The following is a 22060-nucleotide window of genomic DNA, read 5'->3' as shown; positions in this document are numbered from 1 at the left end:
TAACATGCGTCAGTCACGATAGTGTCCTGGACAGTAAGAATGGGAAAAAAGTTAGATGTCTCTTACTTGCATGATGCATTTGTATTAGCATAATGCAGAGGTTCAAATAGCATGTGGTTAGAATGGACTTGTTACCACAGCAAGTCCATGTTTTAGACACACTGGAAATGACACGATAAAACAGATTCAGCGAAATGACAAAGCAGACTTAATCGAAGTAAGTAGCTTTTGATTATGAATAATAATAATAAAACAATTGAATCCTTTATTTTCTCTGTTGTCCAAGTTTAATTTATTTTACTTTCTATTTCTAGTGATGAGGTCTTTGCATACTAGCACCCTGTTTAAACCATTAAAAACATCTACTTTGTTTACGTCTCGGCCATGCTCTGAGCTATTTGTGGAGCTGCCTCCTCTGCCCATGTCAGAAACACAGACAGCAGCGCAGCTTGTTCTCGGTCTGCTGTTTGTCTCGCTGTGAATGGACTGGAGAGAGAAAAAATAACATTTCACATGCTAATCAGCAGGTCAAGTGCTCCTCGCTGCGCTGGATTCATACAACACAGAACCACAGAGAAGGCGGGTGTCATAGACTTCCGCAAACAAATATTTGTCTCGCATACGTCTTGGTGCCACATATCTGTCTTACTGTAACATAGACATCTTCCTTTTAGGGATTCGAGTAGCTATGAACTATACCAGAATATTCATACACAACAAACAATACAGTGGGGTTCATCTCAGTTTGATTCACTCTCTCAGTCTTACTGTCCACTTCAGACAATCACACCCCCCCCCCATTCATTCAACCCGTTCCTTTTGATGTCAGTGTGCTGATGCCACTCTGCCAATATCCCCTCTTTGTGCTAGTCTCTCGCTCGCTCACTCTCACACACACACACACACACACACACACACACACACACACACACACACACACACACACACACACACACACACTCTCTCCTTGTCCTGGCATTGACTGAATAGACTGTTACCCCTGGAGACTTAGGTAGTGTCTGGTTGGTTGGTTTAGGTTTGGAAGGGTGGAAGGAGAGTTTAGGGACCCTCCTTCCACCCTTCTGTCCCACTTGGAGACAAACACTGTTGTCCTCTGGTTATTTATTTGTATACTTTCTTTTACATGTGCTTTGATTTGTTAGTAATATTGGACTGATGGTAAAAACAGTATGTATGAATGTGAGATAAAAAGGGGAAAGTAGACAGAATGCTTCCTAGAACTCCTTGCCCTGCAGGGATCAGTATCACAAGGCTGCCTTCCCCCATCACTTTGTGATATTATCTTGGCGGATATGTTTACTCACTCCTCAAAGCATTTTATTAAAATCATGCATCTAGTTAGAAAAGCCACATTATGGCTCAATGGCTATTTTTTGTTGTATCGTTTTGTGTCTTTTTATACTTTGTTTCTAAAAGGCTGATCTCTATGCCATCACATTGGTATTGGAATGTACGTATGAAGTTGTATACTTGTTCCAATATAATACCATAATTGGACATAAAAGTGGATCTGATATTGGGTTGTGGCGCAGTGGGCTAGTGCGTTGGTGTTCGGATCAGGGGAGCACAGGTTCAAACCCCACTGCAGTCAGCATGTCGTTGTGTCCCTGAGACACTTCACCCCAAATTGCTCCTGTGGGGATTGTCCACAGTATTGAGGATGTAAGTCGCTTTGGATAAAAGCGTCTAACAAGTAACATGTCATGAAATATTGACCTCTTTTTGGGAGAAATATCACCTAGTTAATTGTAGTTTAAGTTTATATAACACAATCATTTGATTCTAATTTCTCAAGTGGCCTAATGATTCACTTAACAATTGAATAGAAAACTATATGTACATTTTGACATTCTTTGAAAGATATATACAACAGCACCCTCAGACATTTTATCTAGATCCCAAATGTTCAATTTGTTGATTTACTTGAACATTTTAGGTCAATTTTTAAGTATTACATAGAACCTTGAAATTAACAATAAGACGACATGTAACCCAGACATTGAGTGATTGTACAGGCATGTATTACAGACATATATCCACAAATGGTTGGCCACAGTGTGACAGTGTGGTGATTTACGTCAGTGTGCATGTTGTTTCTCTGAACTTCAGGTCACTACTGCATGTGATGTCATTCAAATGTCCAAAGGCTTGTACAGGAAGTAGCTCTTAACCCATGTGATGTCCTCGAGTTCATGTCCTAAATACAGACCAGGATTATTTTGGGCCCATCTTTTCGCACTTCATCCCATGGTTTTCCTGGGAGTTTATGATAAATAATTTTTTCTATTTTTATTTCATATTACTGTATACTATTACCATATACAATTGTTTCGTGTGTCATTTTTTATTTTGCGAAGATCCTACCAAGCTTTTGTCAAATAAAGGTTTTACTACATCCCTATTTTACTAGCTTTGCTTTGCTCCTAAATCAGTTTACCTAAGTCTCTTGGTTACTTTTGAAAAAACTGAAAGAAACGGGATGACTTTAATAATTAATGCAACTTTTTTTTTTATTGATATCTTTCTTTATCAGGAACCATCCGTCCGGTGCGGAGGAGCTTTTATGACCCAGCCTCGGCCCCAGGTCAGGGCTGGCAGTGGGAGTGGGAGAACGATGCAGGTTCGTGGACGGCCTACGACATGGAGGTGGCCATCGCCATCGAGAACGCCCACAGCCGGCAGCAGCCCTGTTTCGACCTGACTCCACTTGGCTTCTGCTACGTCATTGATTTTCAGAACATGACGCAGGTGTGTTTAAGTTCATAACAAGGACATTAATGAAAAATCAACTTCTTCCATACAAGTCATTCCTTGCCTTTAGGATATTTAGCTACAGGCTGCAGGACCCTCATACAGTTAGGGATAATGTGCAGCGAGCAAGACATTATCAGAAAACGTAACTTCAAATGAGGGCAGCACTGATCGACATTTTCTGTAACCGTCCAAGTCTGTGCACAGTATCTTTTCCATTAACCCATACTGTGTTCATGTTACTTCCTGTCTGTCTTCTGTTCTGTTGATTTCTCCATCTTTCAGCGCTCTGTGTCTTTACAATTTTGGGCTGTTTCCTTGTTCTTCTTCTATTTTTCCTGTCTTTACTGGAGACAGTTCAGCCATCATGAATCCAAAGTGTTGTGCTCTCCAAAAATATAAAAGCACGTTGGCCACGTTCAGGTTACTTGTTTCTGTGGATTGATTTGAATTCACATGGTCCATTGATCAGATCATCCTTAGCAACAGTCTGCTATTGAAAAAGAGCAGACTATTAAATGTCCAAATTGACCAATCAGAATCAACTATTCAACTAAGGTGTAATAATGATAGTTAGTTCAAATTGGAAATGTCATGAAACTAATGTTTTGTTCTGTTTTCCTGCAGGTAAACCGACAGAGCCAGAGGTGTCGGAGACTTCAGAGACGAGCAGACATAGCCTACCCTCTGGTGTCTGGTCCTGTCCCAATACCTAAAGGGGGAGGAGGAGGAGCCCTGCTGGGTGTTGGGGTGTCGGGGGCCAGCACAGGGACTGGAAGCTCTATCTATCCCAATGGTGGCCTACCGGTTCCTGGACTGGGCCAGCCTTGTTCCTGCCAGCAATGCATGCTGGTCCTTAGTGTGAAGACCAATGCAGGAGGGCCAGGGATACAGACTCTAGGTAGACGCTCACTAACCATGCAACGGGCCAGGAACCTACCACCCATCTCCTCAAAACCCCTGAGTCCGTCTAAATCTGCCACCCTAGGGAGAGGACAGCAGCTGAACTCCAACGGCAACTCCAACTACTACCAGACGCTGCCGCACGGCCTCGCCATCTCCAGAAACATCTCCTCGCCAAGAAGGAACGCCCAGCTCTTCGCTCAGTCCCTGGCCGCCCTCACCGCCGGAACCTCCACCCTGGTGGTCAGCTCGTCTTCCAACAGGCCGCCCCCCCCATCCCTCCCGCCCCCTCAGCCTCCATCCTCCAAACCCAACGCGGCCCCTCCGTCCATCCCGCCCAAGCACTCCTCATCTTCAGCCAACGAACCAGTGCCAACCGCCACATTAGTTACCCCCGCCAACAGTGTGACCACGCCACCTTCTCCTGTGCCATCACCGTCGCCAATGCCGATGAAGCCGCAGCACCCACTGTCGGCGGCGGCAACAATGTGCCATGCCCCGTTGCCACAGAGATCTAGCTTAGCGGGGCTGAGTAGACCAGCGTTGCAGAGGATAGCCATGGCCCAGTCCAGAGCGCTCATAGCTTCAGGGTGAGTAAATCAAACACACCCATAACAAGAATACTGACTAGAGTCTTTTCAACTTCCAGTATATACATGGTCTAAGCATGTGGGGTATGAAGTTCCACAATAAACATCAGAAGGAGCTACAGGATCAGAATAGAGGTTTAATATTCGGTTTCAGAGTCAACAACAGTTTAAATGTAGACCAACATTTCATGGCACTTCTTTCGTTGTGCATATTGGAACAAGATGCAAACTGGTTTAACGGAATGTTGTTGTTATTAATACACATCCAGCAGGGCTACTTGAATTTCCAAATGCTCTGAGTCTGTTCAGACATGTATAAGAAATGCATGTTCCAACACGCAAAAAATGCTCTCTCATTGCGGTACAGGCAGTGCTAGATATGCACGCACATACACACACACACACACACACACACACACACACACACACACACACACACACACACACACAACTCTTATTTCGGATGTGTTCAGCTCTTTTGAATAAATATTTGGTGAGTTGAACTAAATGTACCAAACGAAAGTGAAAGTAATGCTTAATTGCACAGGAAGGTGACGGATAGTGTAACAGTTGACCTTTATATATACCTTTATTAGTCCCACGGAGGGGAAATTTGCGTAGATTTGAAAGAGTAATAGGTGTTCAGTAATACCTACCCTCCATTCAGAAGCAGGTTTATTACCAGGTAGGTTTACACTTACGAGGAATTGGACTGGTGTCGTGGTGCATACATCAAAGTAAAACAACAATTAAAACACAGATAGAGAACTAGAAGAAATATTAAAAATATGAATATTAAAGTATTTACATTCATGTGTGTTGTGTCGGCAGTAGCAGGCAGTGAATTTAATCATTCAAAAGCTAAGACAGTAAATCACAAGCATATTATTGAGAAGTTGAAGAATCATTTAATCAAAATGGAGGCAAGCGTAAGTGACCTCTATTAAAATTGCGTGTTTGTCAAAAGTCAGCCGAGCCTTCTCTGGGGGTCAGCAGTTTTCCTCAGAGATATTTTGTGTATAAAGTATGCAAGGTGCAAAGGTCTGAGCGAAGAGCAGCACTGCATGGGTCGGTGCTACTGACCTCCACCTTTCTTTCTAAAATAGAAAGCCACTGTGGAGACTAGGGATGCCAGAAACTGACCATGATCAAAATCGAAAATCGGACAGCCCTGGCGAATATTAATCGATTATTCGACCCACCCCCCTAATCTTCGATTATGGAGACTGTAACGAATAATCGCTGGCATCCCTAGTGGAGACCTCAGGAATCAGGAGAACACATGCATTAAAAACACAGTTGCAGATGAAATGGTGAATGAGCTAAGATTTGACAAACTGTCAGCCTCGTGCATCTTTTACAATGATTGTCCAGCCCCCTTCTCCCTTCACTGTGTCTCTTCTAAATCATAATTTCTTTCTCTGCTAAATCTCCTAATATCTCCTTCCATTTTTATTATGCTAATTTACAGGGTTATCTTCTTATGTTGTGCCTCTACTGTGACATGTTTACATGCGTTAATGTTCAAAAAGTATTTTTCTCATACTGCTCGTGCTGCAGCACGTCCTTTCACCCTCTGTCTGAAACCAGAGCCCAGTCTTTAATTTGAGACAAGCATCCATATGAAGTTTTGAGAATCTCTTAACAACATTTCTGCAAAACTAATGACACTTCCTCCTCAAAGCTCTGAGCGAGTGCTGCCTGAACACACGTGCTGTTTCCCCGTTCTTCTTTGACCCACAGTGGCCGCTTTTAATCAGCTATCAGTTACTCAACTTCTTAACACAGATTATTCGGTGCTGCAACCGGAAAGAAAAAAGAGATTTCATAGTGATGTAACTTTCCATGATGTCACACAACTTCCTGGAAGCTTTCCCATTCGTCATTTAAACAACAGGTGCTTTTTTCTCTTCTCTTGGCAAAAGCAAGGTTGGATGGTTTAGATGTAGATTTGTTTTGGTAGAACCCCCCTTCCTATCCCTGTCGTATGTCCCTGCCCACTCTCCTCCTACCCTGGCTCCTCTCCTCCCTCCTCTCCCGTCGCGTCTGAGCAGTCTGGGCCCCTCAGAGCCTCATTGTTGGTCTCCACAGTAACCTTTGTTGGATTACCCATGCCTGGGCCGCATTAGCAGCACAATGCTGAGCCTCTGCGAGTTTTCTGGTCTCCTTCCCCCTCTCTCTGCTCAAACCCCTTTCCATATTCTTTTCCAACTTTGTATTTCTGACTTTTTTGATTTTCATGAGCTCTTGGTGTTTTATCTCTCTAGCTCTGCTTCCTTATTGCAGCCTGTAAAGTTGGGCCATCTAAACATAACTCAAGTTAGTAAACTTACTAACGCCTTACTAAGAAGCCCCTCGTAGAGTTTTTAAGGGTGTTTATTATTATTCTGGGGTGGGTGGAAGTTGCGTAATACCCTTTTTATATCAAAAGAAAAAAGATATTGTATTATTCGGTCAGCATTGTTTCTATCCCCAGACAATCATAATTCAGACAAGAGGAGGGGTGTGTTGATACATTTATGTGTGTGTCTGAGGTTGTGTGTGTGTGTGTGTGTGTGTGTGTGTGGACAGTCTCAGACTCAGACATGCACCAAGACAAGGGCTTGTGGGAATGGTTTGGGGGGGGTACAAGACAAAGAAACGAGTCATCAAACTGTCAAAGATTGATCACACTGTGTTGCAAGAGATCAGGCCAACACTAGAGAGGGAGGTTACACATCACACACACACACACACACACACACACACACACACACACATACACACATACATGGAGTGTTGCCCGGCTGTGAAGGCATTTCACAAATGCGCAGACACACACACACACACACACACACACACACACACACACACACAAGCACACACACATTGTCCTTCCCTATCGCACACAGTAAATATTGACCATCCTAACGGGAGATGCAGCGGAGAGTGTGTTCTCACTCTCTCTAGAGGGGGATTATGGGAATGAGACAAAGGGAGGGAATGAGTCGGGGGTGCTTTGAGGGGAGGGTGTAACACAGACAGCATACAGAGTTGAAGGAAATTAGGCAGGAAGAGGTGGGGGAAAGAGAGAACTCCATAAAGTCTGACTGTATATTGTGTGAGAGGAGAGCAGAGGAGCAGTGAGAGTGTGCTGGCACCTGTTCACTGAACCAACAGGTCTATATTAAACATGTGTGACCCATAGAGGGAGCTGTAGCAAAACACATAGGGGAAAGTGTTATCTATTTACACATTCAAGGGAAATGAACAGTGAAACCTTGAGAAAAACTAATATTCCTGAAGGAACGAGAATAATTCAATAATAATTCCCAGAGCAAACAAATGTATCTTCTGAGTATTGTTATATATTGGCTAATGCGCATGGGATATTTGGCTTTTCAGCTAGCAGTGATTATGCTGTTAAAATGTTATATTTTGATTGGACAGCAGGAACAAAACTTTAAGGTCTTTGCTGTGACACGGTCAGCAGACTTACCCTGTAGGCCCCCGGCCCCCCATGCTGTGGCTTCTTTTTGGTAAACTCCTTGAATGAATATTGATGAAGGAGAAATACAAAGAATGTACAGTATGATTGGAAAGCTCAAGCTAGTAACAAATGTGTATTGTATATTACGTGTCTCTACAAAAAAGAAACATTTGATATATTGCGTAAAATATTTTCTAAAGTTAAAATCTATCGCCAACCTCATGAAAAATAAATGTATAGGTATTCATCATTTAGCATTAGCAAAGCCTTCCATTGGGTTGGACTCGCCAGATTTTCTTTCTCTTCCAAAGATTTTTTTACGAGGTAAAAAAAGCATCACTTAGTAACATTTCTGCACAACAAAAAAAATAGTTTTGTAGTCTCAAAAACTGTAAGAGGGATTTGTCTCTCCTCTCGCAGATAACAGATCACTTTTCTTAAAAAAAGCTGTGAGAATAAGAAATGAAGTTCATATCTTTGATGAAAGATTGGAACAAAAGCTGAGATGTGACAATTATTGTAAATGAATTCTAATTTAATATCCGTTATTTGTTAGCTATATACTATACGTTTTAGGATCCCAACAATTATTATTATTTTCAGAGAATGCTTTCAACTAGTTAAACATCTCTTAATATTATATAAATAATTCAATCTTATCAATATTAAAGTTTTGAATCAGGGCCTTGAGTATTCGTAGCAACAAGCTAAATCAAAATAAATTGTGTCAGCTGTTAATGTGTCAGATAAATACTTAAGTAAATATAAGTAGCTCATAGCATCCACCTTGTTTACTCAATAGAAAATAATACAAAATAGAATTTCAAATGCATTATGATCTTTAAAAAACATCACGCAGTCACCCCATCTAGCACTTCCTGTCACGTATAATAATTGTTCACAAAAGCAGAGGAATATCAACATTAGTGTTTGAGTTACAGAGTTTGTGTGTCCTTAAGAATGTGTGTGAGACAATGTGTGTGTGAGAATGTGTGTGTGTGTTTTATTGTCTGGTGTCTGAATCAGGCCAGCTGAGGTCCATCTGGGTCCCGAGGGGACAGCAGTAGCAGAGGGGACGGAGGGAGTGTGTGAGACAAAGCTGAGCAAGTGTGTGTGTGATCCTGTGGGAAGCGGGCGGAGAAAGGTGGGCGGGTGTGAGGTCACTGGGGGTCAAGAGACTGGGGTCCCATCCTGGCCCTCCCCCCCTGACAGGGACAGGGCCTTCCTCTTTCATGGGTCTTGTGTTTATTTTCTTCTTCTATGACAGTTTTAATGTTCCCTCTGTGCTGCCTGGCTTCCTGCCCAAGCACTTTCTCCTCTTGTGAGTCATTTTTCATGGAGGATTAAAAGTGACGTATACAAAAGTCGATATAAGTGTCATCACAATATCAAAATGGTGACTATAATTCCTTTCTAAAGTATCTCTATAATGATAACGTTTAAGAATGTCCCTTTCTCGTTGTTCTTCTTCCCTCTTTTCTTTTTCTTCATGCTTATCTTTTTCTTTCCCTTTCTTCTTCTATTTCTTTTTCTTCTTTTTCTCCTTCTCTTTGTTCTGGTTTGTCATCACTTTCTGGTTGTTCCTCCCCCACTTCTTCTTCTTATTCAAAATAATGGAGGAATATATTGAATTTTAATGAATAGAACACTGAAATTAATCAGACCATTTATTTTGGTACATAACCAGCACTATGTTCAAATCTGGGAATTGCTGCAACTTGTAGCCAACTGTACGCAGAAAAATCCCCCCCCCCCCCCCCCCGCCCCAGTGTGATAACGGGTCGTCAGTGTAAACAAAGGAGCTGTGTGTATATGTGTGTGTTATCAGTGGGACAGCTTGAAAGTGTGTTAATGAGCTACATGAAGCTTATCCAGGATCAGACTCAACACTCCTCTCTTTCTGTCTCACCAGCAGCCTATTAAATATTAATAGATCTGGTGACAGGGATATCTATCTCTGTGTGTGTGTGTGCGATCACTGTCATCGTCACTCATTGAATGGATCCCAATAAGATCTAATGTAGGTGTTTCCCATCCGTCATCAGCACACAGTCTATTTATAGCAGAGCTGCAAGGAGACCTTCGATAGCTCAGTTGGTAGAGCGGAGGACTGTAGTGGCAAAAGCTGAAATCCTTAGGTCGCTGGTTCAAATCCGGCTCGAAGGAGGTGCTGTTTTCATTGAATCCTATATTATTGCTATTGGTTTGATTTCCAACTTGAATCTCAGCTTTGTTGAAAGATAGCCGCTTTTAGCTTTGCATTGTTGATTTGTAGTCACGTGACTGAGAAGTAGTTCGTTAACAGCCTAATGTTAGCTTTTTACCTCTGCCAATAGCATTTACAATTCAGAAATCATAAAGTGGTGATAATATGTGGAGATTATCCCACTGAACAAAATGTCTAAGAATCATAAACGTGTGTTTGCCGCAGCTCTTATTTTCTGCAATATTCTAAAATCCCATTGCTTTTTTGTCAGGGGAGCCATGTGACGCTAACCTCAGGATCGGCCTACTAAATACAACATGACTGCACTACTCATGTGCAGCAACTGTGTGTTTTGGAAGCTACATCTATGAATTTGTATTGATACCACATTGCATCCATGTTTTCTGTTGTTGAGCCCTCACTTGTATGTTTACTGTTCTTCTACTACACATTTTCTGTTCTGCTTATCTCTCAGAAGCAAGTGAGATAAAACCTCACACCTCTTCCACACTGGTGCAGACTCACACACAAATACACACGAGACCCCATTTACACGGAAACGCATACGAAACGCAAACGAACCGAATACGATATCAAAAAAGCGTTCTCGTGTAAACAGCACATTAGTGAGTCATTCACTCCTGCATCGTCATGTGTCACTGAGTGGGGTTAAGTGAAAGCAGCTTAGTTAACAGAAAGCCTGTTAAAGCTAAACCAACGACAGGAAACAACAGTTCATCGTCCTGCTGCCCATCACACTGTTAGTGTTAGGGACTGTGTTTCCATACACATGCAAAAATTCCTATTTATCCCCTTCGATAGCTCAGTTGGTAGAGCGGAGGACTGTAGTGGTCAATGCTGATATCCTTAGGTCGCTGGTTCAAATCCGGCTCGAAGGAGGTTCTGTTTTTAAAAGAAACTGTCTTTTATGTATATTATTCACATTATTTTCTATTTGTTTGATTTCCTTCTTGAATCACAGCTCCTCTATTTCTGAGAGTTACATTGTTTTTTTGTATTTGCAGATAACAGAATCTTTAAATTACCAGAAATGTTTTACTTCACCAAAATGTTATACAACTCTGTTGAAACAGTATCTGTGTGTGACAGGTGGGTTTGTCACTTGTAGGTGTGGGAGTCAAAATGATTATTAAGCTGTCATCTATTATTATCATAATCACTATTGGTTTACTTTTGTAATTGGTTATCACTTCTGCTTAATGTCCCATGGGTGTGGTTTATTGTATTTAATGCACCTGTCATATGTCGGGTTTTGTGGAAAGACAGGGTGAACTGGGTTTGGTCCCGCTTTAGTTATTGTTTTTTTAATCGTTTTATTATTAATCATCTTTTAACTTCAGTACTGACTGCTTATTAGACACGAGTCACAGTGAAGAGCCACGTTTATTCTCTCAGTGAGATCATTTATAGGGAATTGTGTAGCTACAGTAGGTAAAGGGGTGAGGAGGATGATGATGACGATTGTGACGATGATGATGATTCAGATAATCTCCAGCAATTGGCTGTCTGTGGATTAGCTCTCATAAATACACCGACAGTTGTGCGTAGATTTACCCTGAGAACGAGGCAATACAGAGGGAGAGAGGACGAAAACACTCTTATTGTGTCTTTAGGTGTCTTCAATCGTATTTCCTTTTTGAAAATGTTAAATGATTAAGCTCATTTGAATTGATTGTCATTATTTATGGTTGCAACCATTTAGTGCTATAATGACAGTCATCCATTTTTCGAAGTGAGTATCTGTCTGCTACAGTGTAGGGTAACCTCCAACTATGTTTTGTCTTTTAAGGTATGATCTGACTCTGAAATACTCAAGCAGTTTGTGTCTTCTCTTGCAGTGTGCCCACCGTCCCAGTGAAGAACCTCAATGGATCCAGCCCGGTCCACCCTGCACTGGCCGGTAAATCTCAAACACACACTATACTCGGGCTGCTTCAGATTTACAAAGAGTCAAAGATATTTGTCTTATTCTTTCTGTTCTAACCACACTCATGTTCTCTTTGCTGTGTCTCAGGGATCACAGGTATCCTGATGAGTGCTGCCGCTCTGCCTGTGTGTCTGACCAGACCCCCAAAACTGGTGCTGCACCCCCCACCTGTCAGCAAGGGCGACATCAAACCCGTGCCAGGCTTCGGCCACTGCTGCAGAAAGACCACCAAGAAGCAGGCTCGCAAGGGTAAGCAAAAGCAGTTAGTGAAATTCTACATAAACATAGTTAAACCTCCCTAAATGCATCAGCTTTTATATATTGTGAGAGTTTGAGAAATTAAAGGTTAACCTTTTCTTGACTGTAAGCCTCTTTTCGTCCTGTGTGCAGGTAAAACTCCAGAGGAGGTGGTAAAGAAGTACCTGCAGAAAGTAAAAAGTCCACCAGAGGAGGTATGAACAGTATTTATTAGAATGCATAGTTCATTGAAACTTTAGCAAAATATCAATATCTGCTAATGCAATATTCAAATAGCAGGACGTACAACTTTGTTAAAGGCTACATATGTTTCAAAATACCATTTTAAATGAATTGTTGTGGAGATATCCTGGCCTGCAAATCGTGTTCTACAGACAAAATATATTTCTTAGGTACAGAGCTACGGTGACTGACAGGTGCAAACGCGTTACGACGACCTAAAACATTTCCATTAGGGGAAACGCGCTGTAGCTACAGAAACAATTCTAATATAAAAACACAAATGAGCCAAAAAACAAGCAAAACATCTTCACCATGTTGACAACACATGCTCAGTGTTTACTAAAAGTGCTGACATCAACAAGTGCTCCGGTCCTAGCTTTGTCAGCTAGTTTCCCTGTTTCTGTTGTGTTATGAGCTTTTTGCTGCTTTTTGTATTTGCAGCGTTTTGTTTATGTAGCGTAGATAAACACTGTTCATGTTTCGTCAAGTTGGTGAATGTTTTCTAAATTCTGCGCTTGTGTTGTCAAGTTGGTGAAGCTGTTTCTTCATTTCCATGTGTTTGGTACATTTGCAATGTTTCTAAAAGTGCAGCGAGTTTCTACTAATGGAATGTATTTGGCCGTTGTAATGTATTAGCACCGGTCGGCCACCGTACAGATCCTCTTTGAGGAAAGCCCACCACTCCCTATCTGTTTTCTTAGTTTTCTCCTTTTTTTATACTATCGTTTACATTATTTGTATCTGTATACATATATATATATATATATATATATATATATATATATATATATATATATATATATATATATATATATATATATGTCCCTCTATGAGGGCAACTAGAAAACAATAAAAAAGTTGGTCACAAAAAAAAGAAAATCCCACAATTTAATATATTTTTATATAATGAAAATAGTGATTGAAAAATGATCAACCCCTCCGATATCATGAATCACATTGCAGTTGCAATATCGGCCTTAGTTGTTTTTTTCAAATGATGCAGCCCAAGTTTTTGTGTATCTCATAACAAGCATAATGTTGGTTTCTTATTAAACAGTATACTTTTCTTTTTGCCGCTGCTTTTGATTGAATGAAACAACTATTCATATCTTACACTACACAATAGGCTTTTTTATTCTATTTTATACCCGGCTAATTCTATTTTAGCTATTTTAATTTGATTTTCTTGGCTTTTTATTGACTGTTTGAAATGTTTTATAAAGTATTTGTATAACTTGTTTCTGTTGCACTATGCTTTTGACGTTTTTTATATTTGTAAAGCCGTATATAAAAAGCGTGCCTTGCCTAAAAAAAGGGTCTTCTTTCTCTTCTCTCCTAGGACTGTACCATCTGTATGGAGCCGCTGGGGGGTCCGTCTGGTTATAAGGGCCCAGGGGTGACCCCTGTGTCTCGGGCAGAGTCAGTCGGGCGGTTAGCACAGTGTGGACACCAGTACCATTTCCAGTGTTTGGTGGCCATGTATAATAACGGCAACAAGGACGGCAGGTAGGTTACAGAATATTCCTCCTCATTGTCTCTCAAACCGCTTTGCAAATGAGCTCATCAATTCACTCCTCTCTTGACAGCCTTCAGTGTCCCACCTGTAAAACCATCTACGGCGTGAAGACAGGCAACCAACCGGCGGGAAAGATGGAGTACCACGTCATCCCTCACTCCCTGCCGGGGCATCCTGACTGCAAAAGCATCCGCATCATCTACAACATACCGCCAGGCCTTCAGGTACTCACAGATGTATTGCTCTTACTCCCACGTCAGGTGGTTCAGTTAGTTTGATCAGCCTGCTAACATCAGTCCTCTCCTCCCAGGGACCAGAGCATCCGAACCCAGGGAAGCCCTTCACTGCCAGAGGCTTCCCCCGACACTGCTACCTCCCCGACAGCGAGAAAGGACGCAAGGTGAGCACAATACACCGTCAAACTATTTGAATCCATTCTTTACACACATCTATTTGATGCCGTTGTCCATGGTAGACCACCACACAGTACAGACTGTAACACCTCTTTTTGACTTGTGATTTGTTATAACTGACTGCTACTTGTCTACCTCAGACTAAGAGATAATCAATGTTTCTGCAATATTCATTTGTTATTCATTTTACAATTTATTTGTGTTATTACTGGCTGTTACTTCAGTACTTTCACTTGTTCAATTACTTTCTTTATAATGCTGCAACTTATTTCTTACCATTTGGTGATTTAATCTTTTAATAACGTCCTCTTTATTTAATATGTTAGTCTTCTAACTTTATTTTTGCCTTTGTATCTGCCCTTTTGCTGTAAGAATGTACTTTTTCCCACCGTGGAAATGCTTTAAAGCGGCCCTTTTATGGGGTTTTCCCTTCCCTGTAGTGGGTTATGTAGTATGAGAACATCAGTGCATGAAAACAGTATTTACCAGACCAGAATCATTTGTACAGTAGAGGCACAAAGTACAAATGTAAACCTGAAATAAGCATATAGGGCCCCTTTAAAACGTGTACCTGTACCCAAACCTTTGTTCAGGTACTGAAGCTGCTCCTGGTAGCGTGGGACCGCAGGTTGATCTTCTCCATTGGAACTTCAAGCACCACCGGAGAGTCTGACACCGTCATCTGGAACGAGGTATTAAAACAATTTATTTGAAAGGCTGAACTTTGTGATGTACGTACCTTGTTTCTTGTTTTTATGTCACTGGAAAAAATAAAATATGACTTTGCCCTCTCTTCCAGGTCCACCATAAGACAGAGTTTGGCTCCAACCTGACGGGCCACGGCTTCCCGGACCCCGGACACCTGAACAACGTCCTGGAAGAGCTGCGAGCTCAGGGCATCACAGAGGACGATGGACTGATGGAGAAGTGAGAGGACCATGAAACATGTGAGAGCAGCAAAGAGAGGACGGAGAGATACAAACCATGAAAATAAAAGAAGAAGAAGCAGGAGGAGGACTGAGACACTCTCCCTGCCAGCACTTAACAGGGTGCAGGGGACGTTTGAGGTTATAGAAGACAACAGGGAACCACTTTTCAAGATGGTGATTGAGTCTGGGTTCGCTTATCGGTACAAGTCTGTCTACACACTTTTCGAGCAAGCACATAAACAGCAGTGGGGGGGGGGAGTACAAAGCTGCAGCAGATTCTTTTTTTAAAAGGAGAAAGAAGCTATGGGAAAAAAATGATATCACTCATGGGTCCTCATACTAGCCAGCTAGGTACTACTAAATGTCTGAGAATGAATCAGTACTAACACTTAGGACACAAACAAGTTACATTTACTGAGGGAAAGCAGAACCAGGAAAAGAAAGTAAAAAGAGAGCGCAGTTTTGATGAAAACTGTCGGGAGAGAACGGACAAAGGAAGAAGTCAGAGCAGCGGGGGAGGGGACAGGAGGAGGGAAAGATGAAGCAGAAAGACACGAAGATGATGTAAGAATGTAGCGTAGGATAGGAGAAGTGTCAAATCAACTTGTATGGTACTTAGCTAGGTTATCATTAAGAGGTAACAGAGAGCGGTGGAGGAGGAGGAGGAGGAGGAAAGACAGATGGTGCTCGCTTTTGTTCACACCACCTGCCTGTCAGTGGCTCAGTGCTGCTGCTCCCCCCTGTGGCGGTGCTGAGAAACTACAACTGCAAGATAAAACTGTTACTATGAGTTATCCACCTGTTACGTTTGATCATTGTTACCTATAATCCTCATTTAACGTCATTCCATACTTTACCTCCTACGTTGACTTGATGGGTTTTTATATGTGTTTATGATTGCGTGTGAAATGACAAAAGACCAAACGCAGGCCCGGTCCGTTTGGAGTTTTACTTATCGAGCCCTTGTGGTGAAAGTGAACCGTACATACACAGGTGCCAGTATTTACTTATGTATCTTTATTTGTGTCCCTTGTGACGGTGCACAGTGGATGTAAATGCTGTGAGAAAAGCTGAGGATGTGAATAACAACCTGAAGATAAAACCAATTTGAGCGTTGACAAAAATGCTGAGGATTTTTCATTAGATCTAGTTCACCTATCTTCTCAAAAATAAAGTAATCTTCGGCTTGTTCACAGCCAGGAAATCCTCAGATTGGGCAGGTGGGGTGGAGAAGATGGAGAAGATGGAGAGGTAGACCTGAAGTCATGACTTACAGAGGGGAAAAAACTATTGGTCGACGAGTGCAAACGCGCTACAAGATGCCAAAACAGTTCCATTAGGAGAAACACTGCAGCTTCAGAAACTATACAAATAAATGACAAATGTGTCAAAATACATTCAAATTTAGAAACAAATGTACCAACTTGACAACACATACCAAGTATTTAAGAAACATTCACCGTGTTTGCCATAATATCAGAAGGAATCATGCGATCGCATTGTTAAAATAAGACTATAAAGCTTACTGTACATTTTTAGAAAACGTTCCAACAACAGACTACAGAAGCGCACGGTCCCGGTGTGCATCCCTTTTTAGTGTACTCTGGTTTACGTTGTGTTTTGAGCTTCTTGCAGCGTTATTTATTTGCAGCGCTTTGCTAATGCAGCGCTTTCAGTAAACGCTGCCCTTGTTTCGGCAAGTTGGTGAATGTTTTTTTTTATGCGCTTGTGTTGTCAGGTCATTCTTTATCTGCATGTGTTTTTGCACATTTGTGTTATTTGATTTGTTTATGAAACTGCGGCGCGTTTCTCCTAATGAAAATGTGTTGGGCTGCTGGAGCGGGTTTTCACCTGTCGGCCACCGTAACACTGGGATTATAAACGCCAATCAATCACATAAATTCTTATGAATGAAGATCAACTAGGCATCTATTAAATATCCAGTATTCATTTAAATGTGAATTCCCCAGTTAGGTATCATCAATAGTTAATGACTGTAGATGTTTAATTGCAATTGCCCAAAACTATTTAACACCAACAACAGGAAACTTCCCAAATGGGCTTGCTTCTGATTGGCTGGAATCCCAACAAGTTAAAAAATAAGCTAATTGTAAGCAATACAGAGTATGGGATGTTTAATATGTGACTTGTTGGCTGCAGTTCGAGATCAGAATAATATATTTTAAATTAAAAAAAGTAATAGAATCCTCTTCTTACCTCAACCCTTCCTGACTGATGTCACACGGCCCAGTCTTTGAGTTGGGTCTATAAAGGACCCCTTATCACAATGTTACAAGAAATGTGAGTGTGAAAGATAACCTGTGTACTGTGTATACTACCCACATGCTCCCAGTTTAGGGTTTTATTTTGGTACTCCGTCATTCATTATCTCAGATGATGATGGTTCCCCCTTCCTTCTTTGTTAGGTAATTTTATTTTGAAAAGTAGGTACACTTGTTTTACATTTTCCTTACCACTATTATAGATTAAATTGCCTTTTTTATATTGTATGTTCATGTCATATTAATTATGCCATTTTTGTATTTGTTACAATTGGTTTACAGAGATGGTATTGTTAAATACGATGTTTTTTTTGTCATTGTGTACAGAAATTAAGCTGATCTGTGTCATCTTTTCCTTGGAAAAGGAATGTGATGGTAGACTTTTATTTGAGTGTGAAATGTAATGAATTGTAGGAGCAAGTCAAACCCTTACACATGTGCTCTCTGTGAGGTAAAGAATGCTTTTATTTTTTACACATCATCTGTCTTGTTAACTTTATCTGCTCTGAACTTTAGTAGCAGATGTGTTGATGGACACATTGGTGTTAGTCTTAAATTCACCACTCTTTAAGTTGCAGAATGGTACAAGTGCCGGTGGCATGATGAAGATGATTATTTTAAACATTGTAAAATACAATAAAATTGAAATTTCCTCCTGAGCTGTTGCAGTTGTCTTGCTTTGTTGGCCCAAACACTGCACATTGACTTGTAAAAACATTTGTATAATCAGTAAGTAACTCCATTGTTGAATTGTAATTGTCATTTTGTAGTTAAAAATAATGTTATTAATTTCTAAACAATAAAGAAATAATTACAAAAAAAATGTTTATTACTATTTCACTTGACGTAATGAATTGAGTCTGATTTGGCCATGATTTGGTCATGTCCCTGACATTGTGTGCAATGTCTAAAACCACGCTAGCAATGTAGCAAACATTATAAAATAAGATGATTATAGGTGCTGGTTTGGAGAGAGCTATAACAGCAAAGTGTACAAATTGCAAATTATCTGCTGGGGTGCGGATGATAAACACAAAATATAAATAATTAATGATACTTATTTGTGTTTTTATCATGTTAATTAGCCATAGACTGAACATTTGAACTAAAATTGTACTTTTTATAAAGTTATGTGTAAGCAATCAGTGCATCCCCTTCGATAGCTCAGTTGGTAGAGCGGAGGACTGTAGGTGCTAAATGCAGAGATCCTTAGGTCGCTGGTTCAATTCCGGCTCGAAGGAGGTTAGTCTTTTCCCTATTGTGCAGCACCAGGCCTTAAAGGGCCCATGTCATGGCCATTTCCACTGATCATAATTACGTTGTTGAGGTATACTAAAATAGATTTATACTGTGCAATTTTCCAAACTCACATTGGTTTCGCATACAGCATCTCTGTAAAGTATGTGTATTCAGCAGTATTCACTCTCTCCACTAAACGACTCTTTGGAGCTCTTGCCCCCCCCTCCCTGTGAGCCTAGTGTGCTCCGATTGGTCAGCTCGGCCACTCTGTTCTGATTAGTCAACCACCAGAGAGGCTCCGCCCATGTCTAACAGTGCTTTTTTCGGCTCGCTCTCGGAACATCAGTCTTATAATGGCGTCGGTACAGCCGTATATTTTATACGCTAACTAACCGAACTGTACCTACAACTGTTGTTATAGAAGAGTAAGTTATTTTTACCTGTAATAAACTACTACTGTTTGATGAGAAATCAAATCATGGTTTGCTATATATGAATGTTATAGGAGCAAATAATTCAGGGAAGAAAGGATAGGCCTACTAAGTATTTCCATCAAACTTTATTTTTAGAAATGTACAAAATGAACATAAATATACATATATACACGGTATATCATCCATTCCTCCCCGTTGTCGGCATCTTGCCTGAGCGCAGCCGGGGCTTTTTAGGACGAGGCCTCAGTGTGGTAGTCCCGTCCCCGTGATGTATTTTCCGCCAGGATCTGGCTGGACGAAATCAAATGCAAATCACAAAATATTAGAGAAACTTAGTTGTTTTAGATTCGTTAGTAGTAGTTGTGGTAGGAGTGTGGATCTATCTAATCCATCTATATAATCAACACAGTAAGCTTGCCAGCTAATATGCTAGCCTAGCTTTCTTGTTTACCTTAGCAAACACGATATGAACGTTAGCTCGGAGGAACGGCAATTATAATGGAGTGTAATAAAACTACTATGAACAAAAGCTAGTGGTTCATATTAGGCTAGCAATAACGTGTTTATAATTGCAATCTTATACGGGTAGTCTGCTACGTTCGGTCATACAATGTTTCCCGCTAGCATGTATAGCTAGCCTCGTTAGCTATACATGCTATCAGCGTCGGAGGAAAGCCAACTGTAATGTACCGTCCTTTGGGGGTCTGTGAGCGGGCAAAGAGAGGGGATTTCCCCGTTGTCTCTGCTGGAAGTGTGAAATAAACTTAGTTGTTTGATGTTCGTCAACTTGCCAGCCGGATTACAATGCTAATCTACGTTTTGCTAGTTGTTCAGTTGTTCAATATGCTATCATACATGCCAACCTTTCCAAATCCAAAAGAGGTAGGTTTGCGCGCGGCAAATGTGCACGCCCAAATTAGGTAATCAGAAGAAATGGAACCCCAGTAATTACATGTATAAACCATGTATTTAACATATATTGCATCATTTTATGCATTTTTCAGAAAAAGTGGTAGTTTGGTAAACAGTGACATCAACGACATGTTTGGTCTGTAAAATGCCCGAAAAGTAAAAGAATGGGAGATAAATATCCCAAAGTCTCCACATTTTATTATATTTTTAATGTGTTTCTGGTCCTCTTTCAGTTGCATTGTTGGAGAAGCCTGTGACATAAGATTTTCAACGACATAATTACTCTGTAGCTATGTTAGTTTGACAATAAAGAACCTTGAACCTTGACAGTGTTGATCAGGGGTGCCCAACCTTTTTTGAACCGAGAGCTACTTTTAAAGTGGCCAGTCTGCCGAGATCTACCAGTCCAAATAGAGAGGCGCAGCCATTACTGACAGCCTACTACCAGGTAAATATTCTACTTGTATAAAACTGACTTTGTACGATTAATACTTCATAAAATACTGCAGATCCTTTATCTTACCTCTTTCTAATCTACACACACACAAGTGTTTAACTGAAGTTACACAACAGTGTTGTTGATACAGAGTTGGGAGTTTATTCACACGTCACATACTACAGTGGGTAATGTTTTCAAGAAACATTGAACAGTGCTGCCACATATGACACAGGAAAAAAAGAAAAGACTGAACCCTTTCTTTGTCATTATATAAAAATAGTGTTGCTACAAAAGTATAAATTAGTTTTACTAATAAGACAACTCAGATCTGAAGCTACACAGGAATCTGCTGCCAGAGTGCAATAAAAAAGACAAAATTAATAGAATCAAACCCTTTTCTTTTTTTTGCATTTTAGTAGAGTATAAAAAGAAATGCCTTTAAAATAGGATGCAAGCAACACTAGTTTCTTAACCTGAATTGATAATAGACTATAATCAATTTAAACAGAACAGATCTTAAAGTTTGCATTCTTATACCATTTTGTACAATAATTATAATGAATAAGTTCAAACAAACTAAAACTTACAGCTGATTAATAACGGTATCTAACTTGAGTTTTTATTATATCAAAAACCTGTTGAAATGCTACTGTTATTTTTACTGTCCCCAAAAAGCGCGTCGGCAGCCTCCAGGAATGCTTCTTTCACAACCTCGCCGTCTTTGAAAGACTTCATGTGTTTCGCAAGAACGTGACTGACACGATAAGATGCTATGGTAGCAGCCTTGCTCTTGTTGTTGGGCCTGGTGAAAATGGACTGCTGTGCATTTAGCTGTTCTTTCAGGTCCCTCACCTTTTGGGAGCGTAGGGCAGAATTAGGAGGGAATTCCGTCTCGTAGCGTTTGTGCACTGTTTTGAAATGCCGCTCCTAAATTACCCTTCTTCGATAAAGCCACGCTCGCATTGCAGATGAGACAGATGGACTTTGAATTGGAATAGATACAAAAATAATCATCCTCCCACTCGGAGTGAAAATTATATATTTTGGGCTCTTTTGCTTCTGCCATAATTGTGGTCTTGTGTGTGCGGACTGCACAGCAAACTAGTGCCCACTGCCAGTGCCTACCAGCCACGCCCCGATAAATCACAAAGCTTTGATGCGTTCAAGTGCATTATTCTGGCACAGGAAGATTATGTTATAGGACATTAACGATAAAACAGAATATTGTCGTTCTATTTTTAGACACATCTCGCGATCGACTGAAACACAGAGGACTGTTTGTATGATGGGATCACAGACACGCTGCAAACGGTGTCCGCCAAAAGTCGAGTCCAGTGTCTATGTAGTGTCATTTTTATTTGTTATAGTTTGGGAAGATTGAAAATCGGTAGGGAGAGTCAGCTAAATCGGTAGGCGGTAGAAACATGTCAAAAGCGGTAGACTACCGCCCAAATCGGTAGGGTTGGCAGGTATGTGCTATACTATACTATGAACAACAGATAGTGGTTCATATTAGGCTATCAAGCAC

General features: G+C 40.8%; 1 protein-coding gene and 3 non-coding genes across 5 annotated transcripts in view; all 4 read left to right on the top strand.

Moving 5' to 3' along the window:
- Nucleotides 1-18167, top strand: part of LOC117482261 (E3 ubiquitin-protein ligase DTX4-like) — a 30065-nt gene extending 11898 nt beyond the window's left edge. For both annotated transcript variants that reach the window (XM_034130326.1, XM_034130333.1), the window contains exons 3-12: nucleotides 2555-2769; nucleotides 3400-4265; nucleotides 11800-11861; nucleotides 11976-12137; nucleotides 12279-12340; nucleotides 13708-13874; nucleotides 13955-14108; nucleotides 14195-14284; nucleotides 14891-14989; nucleotides 15097-18167. In XM_034130326.1, coding sequence (XP_033986217.1) covers nucleotides 2555-2769; nucleotides 3400-4265; nucleotides 11800-11861; nucleotides 11976-12137; nucleotides 12279-12340; nucleotides 13708-13874; nucleotides 13955-14108; nucleotides 14195-14284; nucleotides 14891-14989; nucleotides 15097-15228 — 2009 coding nt within the window. In that variant the 3' untranslated portion in view covers nucleotides 15229-18167. The remainder of the gene's footprint in view (nucleotides 1-2554; nucleotides 2770-3399; nucleotides 4266-11799; nucleotides 11862-11975; nucleotides 12138-12278; nucleotides 12341-13707; nucleotides 13875-13954; nucleotides 14109-14194; nucleotides 14285-14890; nucleotides 14990-15096) is intronic.
- Nucleotides 9814-9900, top strand: trnay-gua. Its single transcript is given in 2 exon segments — nucleotides 9814-9850; nucleotides 9865-9900. It is a non-coding gene; the product is annotated as a tRNA-Tyr (tRNA).
- trnay-gua lies at nucleotides 10753-10839 on the top strand. Its single transcript is given in 2 exon segments — nucleotides 10753-10789; nucleotides 10804-10839. It is a non-coding gene; the product is annotated as a tRNA-Tyr (tRNA).
- Nucleotides 18168-18661: 494 nt separating the features above from the next.
- On the top strand, nucleotides 18662-18749 carry trnay-gua. Its single transcript is given in 2 exon segments — nucleotides 18662-18698; nucleotides 18714-18749. It is a non-coding gene; the product is annotated as a tRNA-Tyr (tRNA).
- The last annotated feature ends 3311 nt before the right edge of the window (nucleotides 18750-22060 follow it).

Source organism: Trematomus bernacchii, unplaced genomic scaffold (genome assembly GCF_902827165.1).
Source record: "Trematomus bernacchii unplaced genomic scaffold, fTreBer1.1, whole genome shotgun sequence".
NCBI classification, from domain to species: Eukaryota; Metazoa; Chordata; class Actinopteri; order Perciformes; family Nototheniidae; genus Trematomus; species Trematomus bernacchii.
The sequence above is the reverse complement of the archived record's forward strand: the minus strand, read 5'-3'. Positions and strand labels throughout refer to the sequence as shown.